Raw genomic sequence first — 22,280 nt, 5'->3', positions numbered from 1 at the left:
TGTCTAACTAGCATTTGACCCCTTCTATTTTGTATTGCTCCTTTTGATAGTTTTCAAAAGCAGTCTGGATTTGCCAACACTGCTAAGGTTTGTACAACACTGCTGAGGTTTATTCTACTATCATCACACAGGAAAGTTGGTTGGAAGAACACAAGAGGCTCCTGTAAGTGAAAGGGTCTTCTTTTGATCCTTCGGCTCCACCTGGAACACAAGGAGGGAATTGATTTATATGAACATCTAACACCCTGCAAAACCAATTGTATTTCATGTCAGTCAAGCAGAGCTCCCTTTCAGCATAAAATAAAATCAGTGAATCAACTAGTATGGCTGTCAGGTCACGAGGCAGCTTAGCTCTTCGAAAGGAAGCCCAAGTGAAAACAATCACTGCCTTGCAGGAGATGTTTCCATGGGGGGCAGGAGAGGAATAAAACCCCACAAGACCACAAAAAGAAATTATCTTTTCCAGCTTCAGCTGAGGTAGATTGTAATGCCTTGTTCACCTTAAATGTTTCCCAACTGTGTAAAATAGTTTCAAAATTAGACAGGTTCTCACAAGAGAGATTTAAGGAGGCACTGACAGCCATTTGTCTTCCTGGCAGAGTTCAGATCGCCTCTCTTTCATTTTATTAGTATCATTATCAACGGCACCAGGCATGTCTGGGAGCCACAGGCCAGGGGGAGGACTGGCTGTAAGTCTCCAGGCTCGCTTGGCACAAGATAAGCTGTTTATTAAGGCCGATTACCAGCGTGTTTTGAAAGATGGAGTAACTCAGTCGCAGGCAGGAATTGCATTAGGACAGAACGGCCAAACAAGCATGGAGGAAAACGCATGCTAAACAGTTCGTGTGTGTGGAATATTTTTGATCTCTGGCTGCTAGTTTGCATCATGCACTTAACAGGCCAGTGATACTGAAGTTCTGCTTCCCCCAACCCCTGGGAGGTTATTTATCATTTTCAATATATAGGAGAATACATCTACCATGTCCTCAAGGTGTGGATACAAGAAAAGTAACTCTCTGATCATTCATCAGCTAATGATACAGAAAATCTCCCGGACAAGGCAAGGAACTACACACTTCCTCAGGAAAGCCCTGGGTTAACAGGCCCGACAGCACCCGCTGAAAGTCAGGATTCAGTCAGAGCAAGGGAGGGGAGCAAGGACATGCTCAGCTTCCAATGTCCAGAGAGGAGTGAGTCGAGGGACTGTCAGCTGGAGGGGTGGCCTCCAAGGATCTAAAACGCACAGTGTTTTATATGGTAGATCAAACATAACTTCCTAAATTGTACCCAGCAATTGACTGGGGACCCAAGCATGAAACACAGCCAAGTAAGTTGGCAACACTAACTGAAGCTTCCCATCAGACTCCCAGGAGAAGCGCATTGCAATAACCCACTACAGGAGGTCACGAAGGTCCCCCATACAGAGCATTAACCATTAGCAAGAGAACAGAACAGACAACTCAAGAAAACTGCACCACTCACAACAGGGAGACAAAGCAGCTGTGGAGATTTTATTTGCTTTACAACAACAGTGGCCTGTGGTTTGGGGCTTTCCTGGCTGTTAATGATCACCTGGGATTAAACTTAAACTCCTCTGCCTGCTTGTTAATTTTCTTGTTTTAATATGGAACGCTTCACGAATTTGTGTGTCGTCCTTGTGCAGGGGCCATGCTAATCTTCTCTGTATCGTTCCGATTTTTGATATCCTCCTGCCTGAGCCTGCTCTCCCCTATTTGCACGAGCAGCACCATTCAGTGGGAACACTGGGCGGAAGACGGGAGTGGGAGGGATGGCCCACTCTCAGCCACACTCACTGAAGATGTCAGTATTTATTTAATTTCTCAGAGGCAAACTGAACGGGTTATTAAAACATGCAAGGGCTTCTATCCATCAGTGGAGGAAAGGGCTGGCATTGCACTAGCAACCTGTAGAGGGCCCCATGGGGGGAGGGGGTTGCTGGTGCTGTGCCAGTTTTTCCTAGCGTCACCTGAAATGTAGTTAGGCTGGGACTGAGGCATCGTTCCTGAATGGCCCTTGAACCTCCAGGCAGAGGGTTCAAGAGAAGCAGCTCCTAGTGCTTCACCAGGCCCACCAACACATGGAGGCCTGCTGACTGGGGGAGGGAGGTAGAAGGTTATTTCTTTGTCTTGTGGATCATTCTGGGGGTTCCTCCTCTCTCTCCTATCAATAACGTGACATGTTCTAGCCACACAGATTGACCAGCAGCTCCGCTAGGGCCAATATTCCAGCACCGATCAGCTGACTGGGAGGGAAATGCAACTGATGCCTTTGTATGTAACTTACTGTACAGTATCTCCACACTAGTGCCTCGTGATGAGAGCCGCAATCCAAGAGACTCCTTCCATTGACTTTAGTGGGAGTTGGAATAGGTCCTAGGGTGCGAACCCTTCTCCCACACACCATCCCGTAGTACTGTGGCTCTTCCAACATACTTCACAAACCCAGGCTCTCCCTGGGCAGTCAGGGCAGTGACCTGGACCTGAGTAAAGCTTACAGGAGGAAATTCAAAAGCAGGCAATGCTCATCCAGGCTTGGGTTTCATTATAAACCTGAAACTTGGGCCTATCTTCCAACGGACAGTGATCAAAGGCTGGCTGTTTCACGTAGTGGAATGGGCACTGCCAGAAACCTGGGGAGAGTCAGCTGATCTGAGTCAGTATATAATGAATAAATGAGGAGTACTTGTGGCACCTTAGAGACTAACACATTTATTTGGGCATAATAAATATGGGGTTAAAACCCAGTTCATCGGATGCATGCAGTGGAAAATACAGCAGGAAGATATATATACACGCAGAGAACATGAAAAAATGGGTGTTGCCATACCAACTGTAATGAAACCAATCAATTAAGGTGGGCTATTATCAGCAGGAGAAAAAAACTTTTGTAGTGATAATCAAGATGGCCCATTTCCAACAGTTCACAAGAAGGTGTGAGTAACAGTACGGGAAAAAATATGCCATCATGTGCCAGCAATGCCCCTCTGCCATGTACATGGCCAAACCGGACAGTCTCTACGCAAAAGAATAAATGGACACAAATCAGACATCAAGAATTATAACATGCAAAAACCAGTCAGAGAACACTTCAATCTCCCTGGTCACTCGATTTCAGACCTAAAAGCTGCAATTCTCCACAAAAAAAACGTCAAAAACAGACTCCAAAGAGAAACTGCAAAATTGGAATTAATTTGCGAACTGGACGCCATTAAATTAGGCTTGAATAAAGACTGGGAGTGGATGGGTCATTACGCAAAGTAAAAACTATTTCCCCATGCTAATTATGGTATGGCAATACCCATTTTTTCATGTTCTCTGTATTTTCCACTGCATGCGTCCGATGAAGTGAGTTTTAGCCTACAAAAGCTTATGCCCAAGTAAATGTGTTAGTCTCTAAGGTGTCATCCTAGTTTTTTTTGCTGATACAGACTAACACGGCTGCCACCCTGAAACCTGTCACCATGCAAGGCAGTGAATACATGCTATGCCTTCTCTCCCAAGCACTTACTAAAGACTATACCATCCACAGTTATAGTCAGACTCCTGCTAGGGCACCTCCGACGCTTAGTTAGTGATCACTCGGCTAGCTAGCTGGCTTGCCTAGGGAGGTCTGATCTGCTAGAGCAAGTTGTCTCAGACTCTCCGCAGACCATAACAGAGAAGTTTTCTTGCGTGCCAGCCACAATGGTCTGGCCCCACCTCTTCTCCCATTCTCCATTGCGCAGACCACTCCTCTCTCTGCCACAACCCCACATCACCACGCAGCTGCTTGCATGGCAGAGTAACATCAGGAGACCTTTCCCATGCCTTTGTGTAGCTTCTTTCAATGCAAGGAGCAGCCAGAGGCAAAGAGGAGTTAGCACCTCACGCCCAGCCAGCTCTGTGCGTCACCAGTGTGGCCCTGTGGCTCTCATTTTGAGAGCTGTTGCACTGGAGGCATTTACATGCACCCTCCCAACTGCAGGAAGAGAAGAGAAAGGGAAAAAGAAAAAGTACACAGGATGGGACAGCACCAGCTAGAGGGGGCATCTGTTTGTAATGAGCTGGGTTTCCAGTGATCCCTTCCCAAGCTCAGGTGCTAAGGAGATGCTTTTTGGATATCAGGCGGTGACGGACACAACACTAGCCCCTGAAGCACAGTGATACTTAGACAACGGATGGCAGCGTTTCCTCCTGCAGACCTGGAAGAAGCTGCAGAGAACACAGTAACCAGGAGAGCTGCGGTAGAGTGACAACAGCATGGGCGGTGTGCTAAGCATCAGACCAGTCCTGGAGAGCCAGTGCTGTCATGGTGCCACCACCATCCCCTGACCTGCTGTGAGCCAACACATTACTAATTCATCAAGGAAACCAAGATCAGCAAGAGACAGGGGAAATCTGCCAGTCATCACTCATCACCCAGCAGCTAAAAGGTGCCCCGCTGTTAAGCCCTAGCCCATGACTAATCCTGGTTTGTTTGGTTCATGCCGGGGGTTTCCAGTTCACTTCCCACAGCGGTTGTACAAAAGATTTGGAAGAGGTTTGCTTTATGAAGAGGGGGGGTTCAGGGGGCAAGCCAGCCCACCTAGCAGCGTGACAGTTACCCTGCCTGTCTGCACAGGTAGAATCTAACTTAGACATGCCGGGGTGGTTGGGTGAGGGTAATGGAAGAAGCTCAACTTCCCTTTTCCCCCCACTTTCAAGTTCCTATTTGGGTCACTTTTTCTACTTGCTTCTCCCACCTCCAAAATATAAACACAGCAAGTTTAATTCTGCCCAGTGTCTTTCGTAGCAACTCAGTCTCCCCCAAGTGCAGAAACACAGTTACAGAGCAGGGTGCATACCTGGGCACCCAAATCTCACATCTGGGCACTGAAGCAGGCCCCTGGGAACTGAGGACTGGTACTGACACACCTAAATGCTCTTTGCAACCTACTGGTATTGGAACACCTACATGTAGATGCCCAATTTAGCACCTAAATGTGATGCCCAGCCAACTGCTAGTGGAGAACCTACATCCAGATGCCAGACCTAGGTGACCACATGTAGTGAGACAGAGTGGCCTCCCTGTGGACCGGAGAGCGAGGGAGCACTACACTCCCTTTGGTGGGCGGAGCCAAACCCACCCCGCCCCCTGGCCGGAAGTATAAAAGGAAGGCTCTGCAGCTCAGGTGGGCTGGAGCCAACAGATGCCTCTGCCTTGCTGCGGCACCCAGGAGCGGAACCTGCACTCTGCCGCGCTCTGCCCCCAGAGGAGGCTAACGCAGAGGAGGAGTTGCCAGGACTAACACAGGCTGTATACCCTGAGGCGCCCGAGGACCTGTGGAGGCCAGAGGTACCAAATCCTGGGGAGGCAGGAAGTCACCCAGGGGCAGCTGATGACTGGCCAGCTACAGGGGCTGACCTCGTCTCAGTCGGCTCGGCGTGTTGTGGCTGGATCCCCGCCAACCCAGTGGCGGACCACTCTGCCACTGTTAGGGCCCTGGGCTGGGACACGGTGGAGTAGGATGGACCCGTGTCCCCCTGCCATCCCCATCCCTGGGTGACCGACTCCCCATCTTAGACCAGGAGGCCTATGCTCCGTGAACCCCCCTGCTAGCACCCTGGATGGTCTGCCGGGGTCACAAAGCCCTTTCAGGGCCCCTAGACTGTGTGGGCGCTCCCCCTTACCTAAATCCAAAGACTGTGTGTGTTTGCCAGCTGCCTGAGCTCCCAGATGAGGCTAAAGCCTGCCCCTTGCTCTGCCCTGCCCCAAAGGGCTAGAGCTTATTGACTTGGCATGTCTGCTGGCTGCCTGTGCTGGAAAGCTTAGGCTACATCCTGCTACTAGCCCAGTCCTGCCTATTGCAGGGCTGCGTGCGAACTAGAGACTACACAGGGCACTGCCTAGCCCAGGGACAGGGACAAGGGGCCCAGACTGTTGTTGTTGTGTTTGTCTCTGTCAGATTGTCCCAGAGCTCTAGACTTCTGACCCCTCAGCCCTGCTGGTGCGACCTCAGGCTGAGGACTAAACCCTAAGACAGAGAGGCAGAGTGGCCTCCCTCCCCACTGGAGAGTGAGGGAGCACTACACCCCATATGAAAATTAGGCCCAGCAAATTAAAGAAAACAAGAGCTAAAGTGTTAGCTGAAGGTGTGGAGGGACCGTGAATGTGTGTGTGGGTGGGTGGGGGGGGGAGGGTGTTGGGTGTTCTGGGCAGTTTGTGGAGCAGAAGCAGGTGGTGGGGAGGTATTAAGAGGTGGGCCTAAGACGGAAAAGGAGGAGAAGTAAATGGAGCTGCAGAGCCAGTGATGCTACCCAAGCAATGCGCTGTAATCCTTTGATCAAAGCAGCTTTCCCCTCCATGCACCATTTTAATGTGCCTTGGAGACAAAGGGTTAATACAGACCCTTATTTTCAGGTTGTTTTCCCAAGAGGATCCCAGTTTCCAGACACAGAAAAGGCCTGATGGACCCCTTCCCCTCCGCACCGCAGCAGAATCTTGTCCCCCCAGGAGGAGGTGCACTAGGAAGATTATTCTGCTACCTTCTAAGCAGAAGGTTAAGAACCACTCTGTTGCTGAAGGGCAAGGCAAAGAAGGCATCCTCCTTTTCAAACCCATGCTGGCTCTTCCTTAAACTGTCTGCACCCTGACAGCTTGTAAGGGAGAAGGGGTTGTTCATATCTGTGCTATAATGAGCTCCCTCTCTTTGAGAAGAGCCTCCGACCCGTTCCTAATATGACCCAGTGCTTTGAGGACTGAACTGGAAGCCAAGACTCCTGGTTCTATCTCGGCTCTGCCGCTGACTTCTTGGGTGACCTGAAGCCAGTCACTAGGGGGTGGGTTTTAAAAGACACTGGAGGAAGTTAAGTGCCTACGTCCTATTGATGGGTAATGGAGTTTAGAAGCCTAACATTCAGAGCTTTAGGGCTGAACTTTCTAAAACATCTGTGTGCTTCAGCTACACAATGTGTAAATAGCCATAATGAGGCTTAATCATCTTTGCAAAGCACTTTGAGCTGTGTAGATGAAAGGCCCTACATACAGTAAGTGCACAGTACTACTGCACCTTATAAAAACTAGAAATTTTTGGCACATGAATTTTTTGCAGCAAACGGGACACTCAGAATGCAAGTTATTCTAGGTGCAGCTGCATCGTTTATAAATTCAGCCAATCTCAAGACCGCTCCATTGCTCCTACTTTGCCCCTGCTACTGAAGAGTAGGAAATGGGATAGGAAAGTGTGGAGACTTCCACTTGCTCTTCACTACCTACAGCAGAAATTCCATCAGTGGGTTTGCAAAAATAAAAGGGACAGATAATATATACTGATGAAAGTGCTCATGGCTTTCCTTATCTTTAATGAAAATGGAAATGCACCATGGTAAAAACTCCCTCTAACGCCCTGGGAATTATGAATTAATTCAACTGAACTGCAACAAAAATATACCTCCCCAAAAAGGCCTGGCTATTTTGGTGGAAAAGGAGAGCGAGATTAATATTCATTATATATATGCATACAGTATTTAAATTCACCTACTTCATCAGTTACACTGACTTCTCACTACACTGCAGCATCATTAATTACATCACTCGCCAGCAAATTCAAACCATACATATATGGAAATATTTTCCTTCCAGTCTGTAATCTGTTTTATTATGGACTGCGGAGCTTAAAATGCAAAAGAAGAAGAGAAAGGAGCTGTTTGTCCAGAAACGCCCTTCTGCCTGGCTTGCATAGGCTTTACAACACTTCCACGCCCAGCTGCTTTCCAGCGAGTTCCTGAACTCAATCCACTCAGCCCCAGTAGTGAGCTAGAGGAGCTCTGCTGGTCATGCCAGCACTGCATGAGTGAACATGCAACTCTAGGCTCACTGTGGGAAGGATTTTCCGTGTTGAGGAAAGGGAGTCTCTGCAGAGTTGTGAACTATGACAGACATAAGCATCTGTATTAGTGACTTCCCTGGCAGCCTGCTCTACTGTCACTCAGCAGCTGGCTTTCAGCAGGCTTCTTACTGGGCCCAGGAAGCCTGTGAGCACTTCCATCACTCAAGATAAGTCAGTCATGGACAATGATTCCATGGAGTGGGTCACTATGCAGGCATAACATCTATGCATCTCACTGGTGACCATCCCAGACCTGGGTGAAATTCAATGTACTAGGGATCATCTTTAAAGCCCAGCATGTCTGGGACCCAGTTATTAAAGAGTGTGTCTGCATCTGTTGCAACAGCCAAGAGTTTTTCGATGGTGCGAGTGGCACAGTCTCATTGAAAGGCCTCCCTCTCCTGTTAGCACTTGCTACTAGAGTTGGTCAAAAACTGGATTTTCTTTCTCTGTGACAAATTTAGAGATTTTGAAAACAAAATTCATCCTGGATCAAGATGAAAAGACAAAATTTCTAGTTACTTTAGACTACTAATAGCCACTCATTAGAAAAAGAAAACCAGATCTGATGACTATATTCCTGTGTAGTATCTCTCTAAACAAAAGCTCACTGGGGTAAGGATTATCGTTTTCTTTCAGATATTTACATGGCAAGGATTTGTAAACCTGTTAATAAACAGTCACATCCATTTTTTTCACAAAACAAATTTGCAATTTTGTTTGTTTGTTTGGGGTCAACTCACACACATTGTTTTGATTCTGACCCTTTAAAACAGACATATAGATATACATAAATAAAGTAAATTTCAAAATAAAAATAAAAAAGCTTCCTTCTGAAAACATCAACATGGGACACTGACATTTCTGAAATTTTTCCAATTTTTTCCTCTAAACAAGATTTTGTTGAAATCTATAGAATTTTGCAAAAAAAATTGGTTTTGTCAAAATGACATTTTAAGACAGAAAACTGTTTCGACCAGCTCCACTCGCTACTCAGATTGCCCATGAACTCCAGATCACGCTACATTTTTTGTGCAGTCAGACTTTTGCCCCGACTGTACCTTGTTGCTTGTGCCTGGTTCTTTCTTTGATTGGAGAGTTTAGGCCCAGTAGACATTTAGGAGGGATACCCTAAACTCAAATCCGAGCTCTGTAGTTTTTGCTGGATGCTGTACTAAGTCTCAAAGGTGAAAATCCTGGTTCCATTAAAGTCAATGGCAAAAACTCCCATGCTCAGTCTGCTACGCCTCTCTGGTTTTTGGAAAGGAGGACGCGTTTGATTGGGTAGCTTTGACTTCAATGGTTCCAGGATATCACCCTATGTGCTTCTGACAGAGATGCTTACTAAGATAGTAAATGAAAAAGGTCAATGTACATTTTGAGTGTATGCAATTTAATCCGTGCACCCTTTCACCTATGTCTCTCTACTGATACCATTGCTTACATGGTCATTCATCAGTGTGCTAACTCAGCCCCTCTCTCTTTAAGGAGAGAGACTCTTTGGGGACTCTCTCTTTTGTTGTACGGTACAGCTCCAAGCACGTTGGCAATGCTAGAACATGGATGTACTTGCAAATTGTGCATGCATATTCAAAGGAGGCTTGCTGAAAATCTCCCCCCTAAAATACAGCACATTATTTTACATAGCCAACTTGCACTGGAAAATAAATCCCAACCCACAACAGCAGCATTATATATTGCTATACCTAGTCAGTATATGGTACAATTTCACAAGGCAGGCAGAATTGCATAGCTGAATTGTGCACACGACACAGATTTCAGATGGAATTTAAAAGACAACTCACCTTACTAGCGCCCGGGAGTAAGTGCAATTTGACATATGGATCAGCCAAACCATTATGATCCATTGGCTTCAGGCCCTGAAGAGGAGATAAAAAAAGGCAAGAAAGGTTACAAAGATTACAACAGAGGCCAGCTCTTTACTAATCCATTTTCTATATCAAGAAATATACCCACCTAACAATTATCTCATTTCCCCGGAACTGGTTGATAGAAATGTATCAATGCCATGGAACCCAAGCTGTGCAGCAAAAAACCAGACATTCGGAAGTCAAATGCAGGGTGCAATTCTGACCAAGAAAGAGCCTCTGGAAGACTTCACTCCCAGTACTTAGCATTGGTTGTATCACATCCCTGCTGTTATTTTAGTAGCCAATCCTGGCACCCAAATCACAATTAATTCAAGAGTTAGGTAACTCAGCTCAGCAATTTTGGAGATAAAATAACAGGGTTCTGCCGTTCCATAATTGCTTATGTGCAAACACACCTCTGCTGTTGTGGCGGTACTTCAATGCACACGATGAGGGGCTGATGGCACCTATCTAATCCCCGTTATGAAAGCACCGTGTGAGGAAAGAACAGCCTTCGAACAAGCAGGAAGCTGCTGTCAACTGCCTGATGCTTTATTTGCAATGAGACCCCGGAGGCAAGAGAGTATGTAAGTAATGAACCTCTCACAGCCCTTACACTGATTATAAGGCTAGAGGGGACCATTGTGATCAGAAAAGCCAGGTCTACTCTACAAATCTGGGTTGACACAAGTGATGTTGGCATGAAGCTGCCAGTTAGCACATCGCGTCTGCGCATGCATGCTCGGCTACACACAGCACCGATGCAAGGACTCACCAGGAGTGCTCGTGTCAACGTACAGTCCTGTGCACTATGGGTAAGTGTCCCACTGTGTAACCCACCGCCATCCAGTGCACTGACTTTTGGGAAGTCTGGCAATATATGGTGGGGCAGAAACAAATTGCTCAGGCCACCTTGACAGCGTGGAGGAAAGATTCAACTATGTACTCAGCAGGTGAGGAATGACAGTTGGATGCACTTTTGGAAGACTGAAGGGACGCTGGCATTATTACTCACAAGGCTGGATCTCACTGAAAAAACATCCCAATGGTTATAGCTGCCTGCTGTGTCCTGCATAACACCTGTGAAGCAAAGTGGGGAGAAGCTGCCACTGGGGTGGAGGGCAAGCTACTGTCTGCTGAACTTGAACGGCTAGACACAAAGGCGATTAGAAGAACTCAGCACGGAGCTATAGAGCTCTGGGAGGCTTTGAAAGAACACTTGGGCAGCGAGCCACAGTAGTGCGCTGTGGTGCACTGTGCTCTGCCTGGCCCTGCTGTCCTGGAGCCTGTTAGAAATTTTGTGGTGCTTGGTGTACATCTGTGAATAGAATACCGCCAGTGCGCTCGTTAATCTTGCGGTGCTTACTGTGCATCGATGACGATTACGCTGCGTTCGTTACTGATCCTGTGAGTTGCGTCACACTGCACAGTAACAAGTAAGTGGGTGCTTTCAGAACTGCCAGGCACTCCGCAGCATACGTTCGGAGCTAATAAAGAAGACTTATTTTCCAAATAATAGAATTTTATTCAGTAACAAAACCAGCACAAATTAAAATCTGTGCAATTTAAAGGCAAATACATTAAAAACTTAGTAAATTAACGGAAGAGAATTTAACAAGGGGAAAGAACATTCCTGTCCATTTTACCTACACATCTAGCAACCGTGGGTCTCACAGGTCAGTGTATGTGAAGCAGTGGTTCCCCTTAATGTCCCCTCGGGTGGAGTGGGATGGGCAGGAATTGTGGCCCCTGATGCCATGTGGAACGTTGAAGGGGGAGTTGAGAGGTGCTACAATGGAGTTCTCCATGGACTGCAAAGGGAGGCAAACCTGCAATAGCTGAACCTGCAGGACCACAAGAGTCTGCAGCATGTGTTTGCTGCTGGAGAAGCCCTATTATGCCCTGGTGCATCTCCCTCTCCTTTTCCTGCCAGGACTTCCTCCTGTCCGCTCTCTCCTTCTCCTGGCTGTTTGCAATGTCCACCCTTCAGGCCCTTTGCTCATGGTCACACCAGGCACCGCAGCCGCCGAAGAGCACAGGCACCAATCGGCCTCCCTTCAGCCCCTGTGCCAACAGAGGGATGAACAAAGCCCATTATCTCTGACCAGGAGAGAGCATGGGTGCATTCTCCCACCCCGGAAGCCTCACTAGTCCTGACATCAGCAACGCAGCTACCCACGCAGGTTACCTAGGTCCTTCCCTAATACCATGTCCCCTTCCAGGCCTTATAAACCATCCCTGTACATTCCAGGGAGCTTCCCCTCCTGAGATGGAATGGCCCCATGGAAGCACCACTCTCTCAGATTACTCTCTTATGTGGTTTCCCCACTCTGCTCACTTGCCCCAGTCAGACTCCTTGCTAGGCTGTGCAGTCCAGATGGTCCTGTATTCGGAAAAGCCACCTGGGCATCCAAACAACTACAGAACAGCAAAGGTCAGCAGTGACCTTTGGAAGTGCAGAGCAAGCAGATCATGTACACGGGGCAAAACCCCTGACCACCTCCCATACTGCAAACCCCATGGACCCTGTAACAGGCATTTGCTGGAAAGCTGAATATGTGGGTGGGGGCTGGAGCCAGGCGGATGCTGCCAATAGCCCTAGGGACCATCTGAGCATGGTGAGTCCTTCTTTGTTACTTTCCACGAACACTGAAGTGCATGGCTTCTGCCCACACACTAACAGCTTCGGAGGAACTATTTTATACCTGCACACAGCTCAGGGTATTGAACAGTTCACTCTCCTCCCATCATCCAGTCAGGCAGCAGCAACCATACCATGTGACCCAGTAACCCACCAAACCCCCTGCATGACAAAGTATGTATTGTCCAAGTTTAATCAGAGCAAACCACTGGCAGAAACATATTCACATCAACTACTGGTCCAGTGATTGCACACAATGAATAGGTTTGTGGAGATCAAAGCCTGCTTGTGGATAACTCAAAGCGGAAACATTGGGTTAAATCACTGGAATACAATAGAATAATCCACCTAGCTCCATACATTGTGCATGACCTCGGGGTGGAGGGGTCCTTTATTCTCACATATCCTGGATTTGCAGAGCAAGAGTTCTGGCTGTCTCTGGTTTGAGGGTTCTTGCAAGGAGTATGATGCTTCTCGTGGGCTTGGTGCATGCAGACCTCTCTCTACCCTACAGGGAATGAGTCGAAACAGCATTCTGGTCTGCAGAAAAAAGTGAATTTTGCTTCTAAATCAGAGCCATATAACCGCCAGTTGAAGGGATGAAAATATCATTGGTGAACACAGGCTAAATGGATTTGCTTTAACAATGTTGCATTTCAATTAATCTCCTCAACCCAGCAAGTGAGGAACAAAAGGAAAGAGAACCACTGGAGAAAGGCGATTACATTAGTTATGGAGCCACTGCCTGATAGGCTTCCCAGCTCCGGAGCTAGGCTCATGATACACAACAGAACAGCAGATCTCCTCTATTGTAAAATCTGGGGCCAGATCTTCAGCTAGTACAAACTGGCTTAGCGTCAGTGGCTCTATGCCAATTTATACCAGTCAACGATCTGACCCTATGGATTCAAGAAGAAAATAACAGACGGCAGCATAGTCTAGTTGGTAGGGCACTGGCTTGGGAATTAGAAGAGCTGGGTTTTCTTCCCCTGTTTCCTCTCCCACCCTATGTCTATCATGTCTCTTTAGAGAGTGTAAGTGCTTTGGGGAAAGGAATGTCTCTTTGTATAGCTTTGTCTACACACAAACTTGCATCAGTTTAATTTTGGCTTAAGAGTGGCCTACTTTGATTTAGTTTAAACTTGTTCTCTGTCGACTTAAGGAAAAGTCAATTGGGAACAGGTTTAAGTTAAACTGAGAAAAGCCACTCAAACCAAAATAAGAGCATCCACACAGAGGTTGAACCAATTTAACTAAAATAAGTTTAAATTCACATCTTCGCTTATACCATTGCAACAACTTTCCTGTGTAGACAAGCCGTGTGTGTTTGTGCAGTGCCTAGCACCATGGTGCCCCAATCTCCATTGATAATAATAAAGAACAGGATGGGAGAGACCAAGCTGGAGTGGGATAAGATGGGGGAGTCTCCAATCTCTGACAGCACGCGTTACTGATTCACCTGAAGAAGAGCTCTGTGTAGCTCGAAAGCTTGTCTCTTTCACCTACAGAAGTTGGTCCGATAAAAGGTATTTCCTCTCCCAGTTTGTCACCATTCCACCTGTCAAATGTGAACTCAGCAGAGCAAGACGATGCCATAATCCACCTCGTAAACCAAACTCACTGTTTTCTTCAGCCTCTGACATTTCATTACCAAGCAAATCCATGGGGTTATAATTAGGGAGGTATATAAGACTGTTTATTCCAAGCAGATGGCTGCAAGAGAGCCTTGAGCCAGCACTGAGCTTTACTGACAACACACTGTAGCAGACAAGTTTCAGAGCTGGGGATGGGGGTGCAGAAGCATTCTCTCTGCAGTATTTATTCACTGACAGAGAGTAAAGCTTGGGGGGAACTAGAGAGCAACCAGTAGTGCTTGTGATGCATGTGAGCTCAAACCCACAAAGCTGTTACCGTTACACCCAAAGGCCGCAGGTCTAGATACTTTTTGCAAATGATGCAATGATCCAATTTTAGGAATATTTTATGAATATGCATCACCTCATTTGCATTAATCCAACCCACCGTTAACTCCATCAATTCCCATTCTCTTCCCCATCAAATTAAAAAATCCTCCTTCTCAAACCCATAATTCCTGCCCAGCTCAGTTGCCCTCTGTCAGGAGACAGAAGCAGCAGTAGTAAATATTTATTTTGCCGGAGCTTCCGAACACTCCAGTTGGGATCAGGGCCTCAGGGCACAGGACATGCACAAACACAGGTGTGAGACAATCTTGGTCCTGAAGGATTTGCAATATAAAGCCTAGAAGCAGCTGCTCAGGAACACAGAAAAGGGAATCCAAATTCAGGAGTTTCTAGGCCAATTTGGAAGACCAACCTACAACAACATACCATAGCTACCCCATGCTGGTTTCAACTTGGATCCTGGTAATTTGCTGAGAATCCAGCTGCAGGAGGAGAGAGAAATGATGGCTTTATCCCTAATCCTCTTGAATGAAGGTGATTGAAATAGAAAATGGCATGAGTGTAGCTCAGTGGGGCCCGGGCCTCCTGGTGCTACTGCAAAACAGGTAATGAAAGCCATAATCTCTTCTCCTTAACCCCATGTCTTAACCAGAGAAGTTCGCTACTTATGCATGAAGTACTGTGCTAATGAAGAGAATGGCCTGATTCTGCCCCCACTTGCCCCGTCAATCGGGAGTTGCTCTGCTGAAGACAATGGAGTTAACTTGGGGATGGAGGCAACATTGGTGTTCACCACCTGAGAGCAGTTGCTCCCCCATTTACATTAGCTAATAAAATACGCAGGTGAAAGCACCCTCCTTGCACAAATTGTTCCCATCAACCAAGGATCCTAAAGCCTTTCCCAAACACTAAAAGCCCCTGTGAGACTGGGCACAGTATTATCCCTATTTCACAGACTGGCTAATGCAGGGGTAGGCTTAGCTTGACACATGGCTGAAGCTCATTTCTTGGGAGATGGGATTAAGGAGGTAAATGGAGCAGCAAGCTGGAAACAGAATGTCTGTACTAGTGAAGACAAGGGAGGAACCCCCAGGGAACTGTTCACAATGGACAAGAGAAGTCAGGAATGCAAAGATGAGGTAAAGAGTAAGTCGTGCATGGACAGAGCATACTGTACAAGGACTGGTTCCTGCAAAGTGATCAAGCCAATCCCAAAACGTGTGATGCAATGTATGGGAAATGCAATGTAATGTGTCAATGTATATAAAGGAAGAGGTCTTCTGTGTAACTTTGAATGTGTGGTATGCCCTATATCCACTGATCAACTCCACCTACCTTGTTATATGCCAAATAAAGGAACCTGAGCGACGAGACTCAAGTTGGACCAAACTCTTGGGGAACCGAGTGAATGAAATCTTAGGGGAACCCCAACAGCAGGCACAGAGGGAAGAAGGCATTGCAGAGAACAGAGAACCTGAGCTGTAGCCTGCTGAATTCAGTCCGAGTTTTTCTAGAGACATTACTGGGTTTTGGACAAGCCCAAAGTTCAGGAGCTTTGATTCCTGCCGCTTGCCTTTTATCACTAGGCAACATGCCCTTACTGCTCTCAAGGGGGACCCCCAGTACTGATAGTCCCAGCCCTGGGGGCCAGCCTTGCTCACAGCCTCCCTCTGTAAGGTGCTTTGCACTTGTCCGTCATGCCAGGCTGCAAATAAAGAAGTAAATGAGCGAATCCCTCATGAAGATAGATGGAAGAAGACAAGCCACTTTGTAATTCACCCACTGATTCATTTCAATTAAATTACCTTCAGAGTAGGCTATTAAGGGCTTTTTAAACAGATGCAGCCAGGAAAGCTGAGTGACAGAGGTTTGGAAAATGGTCAGAAGCTCCTGATGTCATTCCTCTCTCCCTCCCAAACTGCTTGATGTGATTTAGGCACATGGTATGGCTAATTTTAGCATGAAATAGACAAGCCCTTGCTACAGCCCAGTAGCTGCAGTTCATGTCTGCTGTGAATCCCCTCCCAGCTGGCCTCAAACACCCCCAGCTCCGAAGCTTGGGCCAATGTGCATCCAGCACTAGGATCAGGCAGCACCCACCAGAGGCCTTAGCTCCATCCCCATTCAAGGCTAGATGATTCTGGGCAGCCTCTATGCATGGGGCAGGGGAGAAAGCACAAGGAGTTCCCCCACCTTCCTGTGCCTGGCACAAGGGCTCGCCAGAACCTCACTGGGGAGCACAGGCCCTGCTCCCAGCAATTGCTCCGGCGGCCTGTGTGGAGGTGTGTCCATCGCGCACACACCACCCAGCAGGGCCAGCTGCTGTGCTAGGTGAGAACCCAGCCTATTCACAGCCTCACGGCAGAATCTTGCCCTCAGAGACACCCAAAGCAGTGCCACAACGAAAGCTCTCGGGTAGCATCCCAGCTCCCGCTGCCCCACCTTTGGAGCAACAAAGCCTTAGAAAAGCTCAAGGTAGAAGTTGAGTCTGGAGCTTAGGGCTCTGGACAGGGATCAGCAGATCTGGGGTCAGTTCCTGCTGAAATGGAGCTTGCAATCTGGGCTGCTCAATTCCCCAAAGTAATTAACGTGAAGCATACCCTGAGGTGCCTTCGCTCCAACACGAATGTGCCTTGCCCAGCCCTGCATCCCCACAATGAAGTGCAGACTCAGCTGCAGCCGATCAGTGTTTAAGCAATACAATCCAATCAGCATAACACCTTCCAATGCAAACGGTGGGTGACGTCACTTGGGTTTGCAGTATCAAAACAGGCTGAGAAAAAGTTAGATGGTAAGGATACTGACTGCCCTCACTGGGAGAGTGGGTCACCAAGGCAGCTTTCCCGTCTCGGAATCTGAGTCTCCATGCTGGTTTAGAAGGTCAACACGTGAAAATATGTTTGACCTCCTCCCAGGCCCCTTTGTCATGCATCACAAGGTCAATGCACTATTTGATGTGACTATCATGACTACTCAGGAAAAAGACGTATGACAGGAATGGCAGAGGTTGGGGGCTCCAAGTCTGGGTGGATGTCCATCAACAGATCTGCGTGTGGGGAGCTGTGAGTTGAAATTGAGCAGCATCAGCACGGCTGTGTAGAGGGAGCCTAGGACCAAAGTATACTAGGACAGAAGAGTTTAGCTGCATAGACAAAGCTGGCTGATCACACTATGCATGGATCTAGGTGATCCTATTACACCCTGATCCATCTCCTTTTTACACATCAATGGACAAACTCCTATGGGTTTTAATGTAGCTTCCCATTGGCTTCAACAGAAGTTGGATCTACCCCCACTTTCATGAGAACTCAAATCCATTCAAGCCCAGATGAATACAACAGTTCCCAGGATCCTCCTTCTTCCCTTTTTTAAAGATTGGCACTACATTAGCCTTTTTCGAGTCATCCGGGACTTCCCCCGTTCGCCACGAGTTTTCAAAGATAATGGCCAATGGCTCTGCAATCACAGCCGCCAATTCCTTTAGCACTCTCGGATGCAACTCGTCCGGCCCCATGGACTTGTGCACGTCCAGCTTTTCTAAATAGTCCCTAACCACCTCTTTCTCCACAGAGGGCTGGCCATCTACTCCCCATGTTGTGATGCCCAGCGCAGCAGTCTGGGAGCTGTCCTTGTTAGTGAAGACAGAGGCAAAACAAGCATTGAGCACATTAGCTTTTTCCACATCCTCTGTCACTAGGTTGCCTCCCTCATTCAGTAAGGGGCCCACACTTTCCTTGGCTTTCTTCTTGTTGCCAACATACCTGAAGAAACCCTTCTTGTTACTCTTGACATCTCTTGCTAGCTGCAGCTCCAGGTGCGATTTGGCCCTCCTGATTTCATTCCTACATGCCCGAGCAATATTTTTATACTCTTCCCTGGTCATATGTCCAACCTTCCACTTCTTGTAAGCTTCTTTTTTATGTTTTATGTTTAAGAGCTTTTATGTTTAAGAGCCACTAGGATTTCACCGTTAAGCCAAGCTGGTCGCCTGCCATATTTACTATTCTTTCGACTCATCGGGATGGTTTGTCCCTGTAACCTCGACAGGGATTCCTTGAAATACAGCCAGCTCTCCTGGACTCCTTTCCCCTTCATGTTAGTCCCCCAGGGGATCCTACCCATCCGTTCCCTGAGGGAGTCAAAGTTCCCTGCTTTCCTGAAGTCCAGGGTCCGCATCCTGCTGCTTACCTTTCTTCCCTGTGTCAGGATCCTGAACTCAACCAACTCATGGTCACTGCCTCCCAGGTTCCCGTCCACTTTTGCTTCCCCTACTAATTCTTCACAGTTTGTGAGCAGCAGGTCAAGAAGAGCTCTGCCCCTAGTTGGCTCGTCTAGCACTTGCACCAGGAAATTGTCCCCTATGCTTTCCAAAAACTTCCTGGATTGTCTATGCACCGCTGTATTGCTCTCTCAGCAGATATCAGGAAAATTAAAGTCACCCATGAGAACCAGGGCGTGCGATCTAGTAGCTTCTGTGAGTTGCCGGAAGAAAGCCTCATCCACCTCATCCCCCTGGTCCGGTGGTCTATAGCAAACTCCCACCACTACATCACTCTTGTTGCTCACACTTCTAAACTTAATCCAGACACACTCAGGTTTTTCTGCAGTTTTGTACCGGAGCTCTGAGCAGGTTTGTTCAATATCTTCATAAATGATCTGGAGGATGGTGTGGATTGCACTCTCAGCAAATTTGCGGATGATACTAAACTGGGAGGAGTGGTAGATACGCTGGAGGGCAGGGATAGGATACAGAGGGACCTAGACAAATTGGAGGATTGGGCCAAAAGAAATCTGATGAGGTTCAATAAGGATAAGTGCAGGGTCCTGCACTTAGGACGGAAGAACCCAATGCACAGCTACAGACTAGGGACCGAATGGCTAGGCAGCAGTTCTGCGGAAAAGGACCTAGGGATGACAGTGGAGGAGAAGCTGGATATGAGTCAGCAGTGTGCCTTTGTTGCCAAGAAGGCCAATGGCATTTTGGGATGTATAAGTAGGGGCATTGCCAGCAGATCGAGGGACGTGATCGTTCCGCTCTATTCGACATTGGTGAGGCCTCATCTGGAGTACTGTGTCCAGTTTTGGGCCCCACACTACAAGAAGCATGTGGATAAATTGGAGAGAGTCCAGCGAAGGGCAACAAAAATGATTAGGGGTCTGGAACACATGACTTATGAGGAGAGGCTGAGGGAACTGGGATTGTTTAGTCTGCAGAAGAGAAGAATGAGGGGGGATTTGATAGCTGCTTTCAACTGCCTGAGAGGTGGTTCCAGAGAGGATGGTTCTAGATTATTCTCAGTGGTAGAAGAGGACAGGACAAGGAGTAATGGTCTCAAGTTGCAGTGGGGGAGGTTTAGGTTGGATATTAGGAAAAACTTTTTCACTAGGAGGGTGGTGAAACACTGGAATGCGTTACCTAGGGAGGTGGTGGAATCTCCTTCCTTAGAAGTTTTTAAGGTCAGGCTTGACAAAGCCCTGGCCGGGACGATTTAATTGGGGATTGGTCCTGCTTTGAGCAGGGGGTTGGACTAGATGACCTCCTGAGGTCCCTTCCAACCCTGATATTCTATGATAACAATGCGATCTACCATGCTACTTGCCAGGCCGCGAGGAATTCTCCTGAAAAAGATTCATTTTCCAACTGCAAAAAAACGCACCACAACTCTCCAGAGATCAACGGCCTTGCTGCATTCTAGCCATTGCCAATTTCTCCCTGCACCCGCAACATGTAGCTCACGGCAGATCAATAGCATTTAATTACAAGCAGCGCTAATCAGCCTGTCTATTAACTACACGTTAGAACTGTATAGAAATCACAGGAGATAGATCGATTCCACCACCCTTGATACACACACAAGGTGGTTTCCGGAGAGCACTCTGGGCAGTTAAGAGGCAGCCTAGCAACCACTCTCTCAGAGCCTGAGGGCTCCTGCCATTAGTCAAGTTACCACAACAGTTCCCTAGACTGCCTTAGAGATCTAACCATACTCCTGGCCCTTCCCGTCAGAGGATTTTACAGCAGTGTAAGGAGGGGGTATGAATTATCACCCCTATAGGTAGGGAAGACACACTAACCATGGAGGCTGAGAGGGATTAAGAGCCTGGTTTCCAGAAGTCCTGGCCTCCCACATAATTCAATGGATGCTAGAGGTGACCAGCCACTCCGCAGAGGAGGCCTTCGGGGGCTTGCCCAAGGTCACTCAGTGGTGTCAGCGGCAGAGCTGAGAATGGGACACAGCGCTCCCAATTCCTAGTCCCCTGCTTTGGCTGCTAGATAATGGGGTTTCCCTGCATGGACCCCCACTGCCTGACAACGTGAAAATGAGAGGCTGCCAGGCTCTAATCATTAGACCATACTCCCTTTGTACAGCCAGCATGGGCTCTACAGTGCTACCAACCCCAGTTCCAAATGTAGTTTTCCACAAGGATGCCCTGTGCATTTTAATAAAGGAAACATCCAGCCCCAGAGTCTTACCTTGGGGTGAAATCATCCCTAATGGTTTTCCTGGCTATTTCTCTTCATTTGTAGTGAGTGTTGCCCCTTGCATGCCATTCTGGAGTGAGCATGCTGAGCCTGCAGCTTCCAAAGATGGGAAGTCACCATAATGTGACAAGTTAGGCAAGCCCTGGCTGGGGGCAGTTTCAATATCCCAGGAGTTTGACGTCCAACCAAATGATATTACCAGACTTTTACAGGGCCTGCTCAAAATTACTCAGAATTTCACAATTCAGGTCTCTGCACTTCTGAGTTGAAAAGGCTCCCTGCAGCCTCTTGCTCAATGAAATGAGCCAACTTTATACAGCCAAAGTCTGAGCTGGCTGAAAAAAGGATTTTTCCAGCTAACATTGCCTCTTCCCTACAAGCTAGTGCTAAGGCAATTGCCTGATTCACTACAACTGGGCTCATATGGTCTTTCCTCTGTTCAAGGAGAGAGTGTGTTAACCCTCTCCTCATCAAACACTGACTGGAGTCTGTACACAGGGGAGCACATTCTGCTCTCATTTACCCAGTGTGAATTCAGAGTGACTCTCACTGAATTTACGCTGGAGTAATTGAAGGTGGAACCGATGAGGAGGCAGCCACGAGAAGATGGATCCTAATGAGATAAAAGTGAATGAATGAAAAACCCTTTGCTGGCACAAACCTTGGCATCTATTTAAGGCAAGTGCAGCTGTTTGGATCTGCCTTTTTCTGCTGATGTACGTGTTTCATAAATAAACTTATCTGAAAATATAGGAACAGCATTTGGTGCCTCATCAAATGGAATAGTCCCATCGGCTTAAGCAAACAACAGTAACCCTACTGAGCATTGAGAAAAAGCTGGATAATTTTTATACCCATCAAGAACATCTGTGGCTATGCATGCTAAGATAAGGCTCAACATCAGAGCTCGTGCTTCAGGGTGTGAGCTACTGGGCTGCAAAGATCAGAAAGGAATTCAATCTCTTCTCCAGCATGGCAGAAATAACAAGGTTCACAATAGGGATGAATGGGTCTCCCTCTGAAGCATCAAGACAGTGACCACTGTCCTGGAAGAGAAACAAGACTAGAAAGGCCAACACTTAGGAAAAAATTCTATGGCATTTAATAGCAATGAAACCAATAGGGTTGTATAGAATTTAACATAGAACTATATGCTTTCTACTGAGCCACCCAAAAGAATTTCTATAGCGGGGTATAATTCTCTGTTATATTCTACAGCAGGGGTTGGCAACCTTTCAGAAGTGGGGTGCTGGGTCTTCATTTATTCACTCTAATTTAAGGTTTCGCGTGCCAGTAATACATTTTAACATTTTTAAAAGGTCTCTTTCTATAAGTCTACACTATATAACTAAACTATTGTTGTATGTAAAGTAAATAAGGTTTTTAAAATGTTTAAGCAGCTTCATTTAAAATTAAATTAGAATGCAGAGCCCCCTGGAGCGCTGGTGAGTGACTCATCCTCTAACATCAAACAGATAGATCTGGACTGAGAGCA

The 22,280-nt window shown here is 47.3% G+C and overlaps 1 protein-coding gene across 2 annotated transcripts in view; it reads right to left on the bottom strand.

Annotated features, from left to right (window-relative positions):
• DOC2B (double C2 domain beta) overlaps nt 1-22,280 on the bottom strand; it is a 132,150-nt gene that overhangs the window by 64,669 nt on the left and 45,201 nt on the right. Inside the window, exon 3 of one of the 2 annotated variants that reach the window (XM_084651067.1) lies at nt 9,673-9,747. The exons of the other annotated variant lie outside the window; for it this stretch is intronic. Coding sequence (XP_084507193.1) covers nt 9,673-9,747 — 75 coding nt within the window. The remainder of the gene's footprint in view (nt 1-9,672; nt 9,748-22,280) is intronic. 2 annotated transcript variants of the gene reach the window in all.

The sequence above is a fragment of the Lepidochelys olivacea genome (genome assembly GCF_965140295.1).
Source record: "Lepidochelys olivacea isolate rLepOli2 genome assembly, chromosome: 17".
Lineage (NCBI taxonomy): Eukaryota > Metazoa > Chordata > Testudines > Cheloniidae > Lepidochelys > Lepidochelys olivacea.
This window is presented reverse-complemented; position numbering and strand designations above follow the sequence as displayed.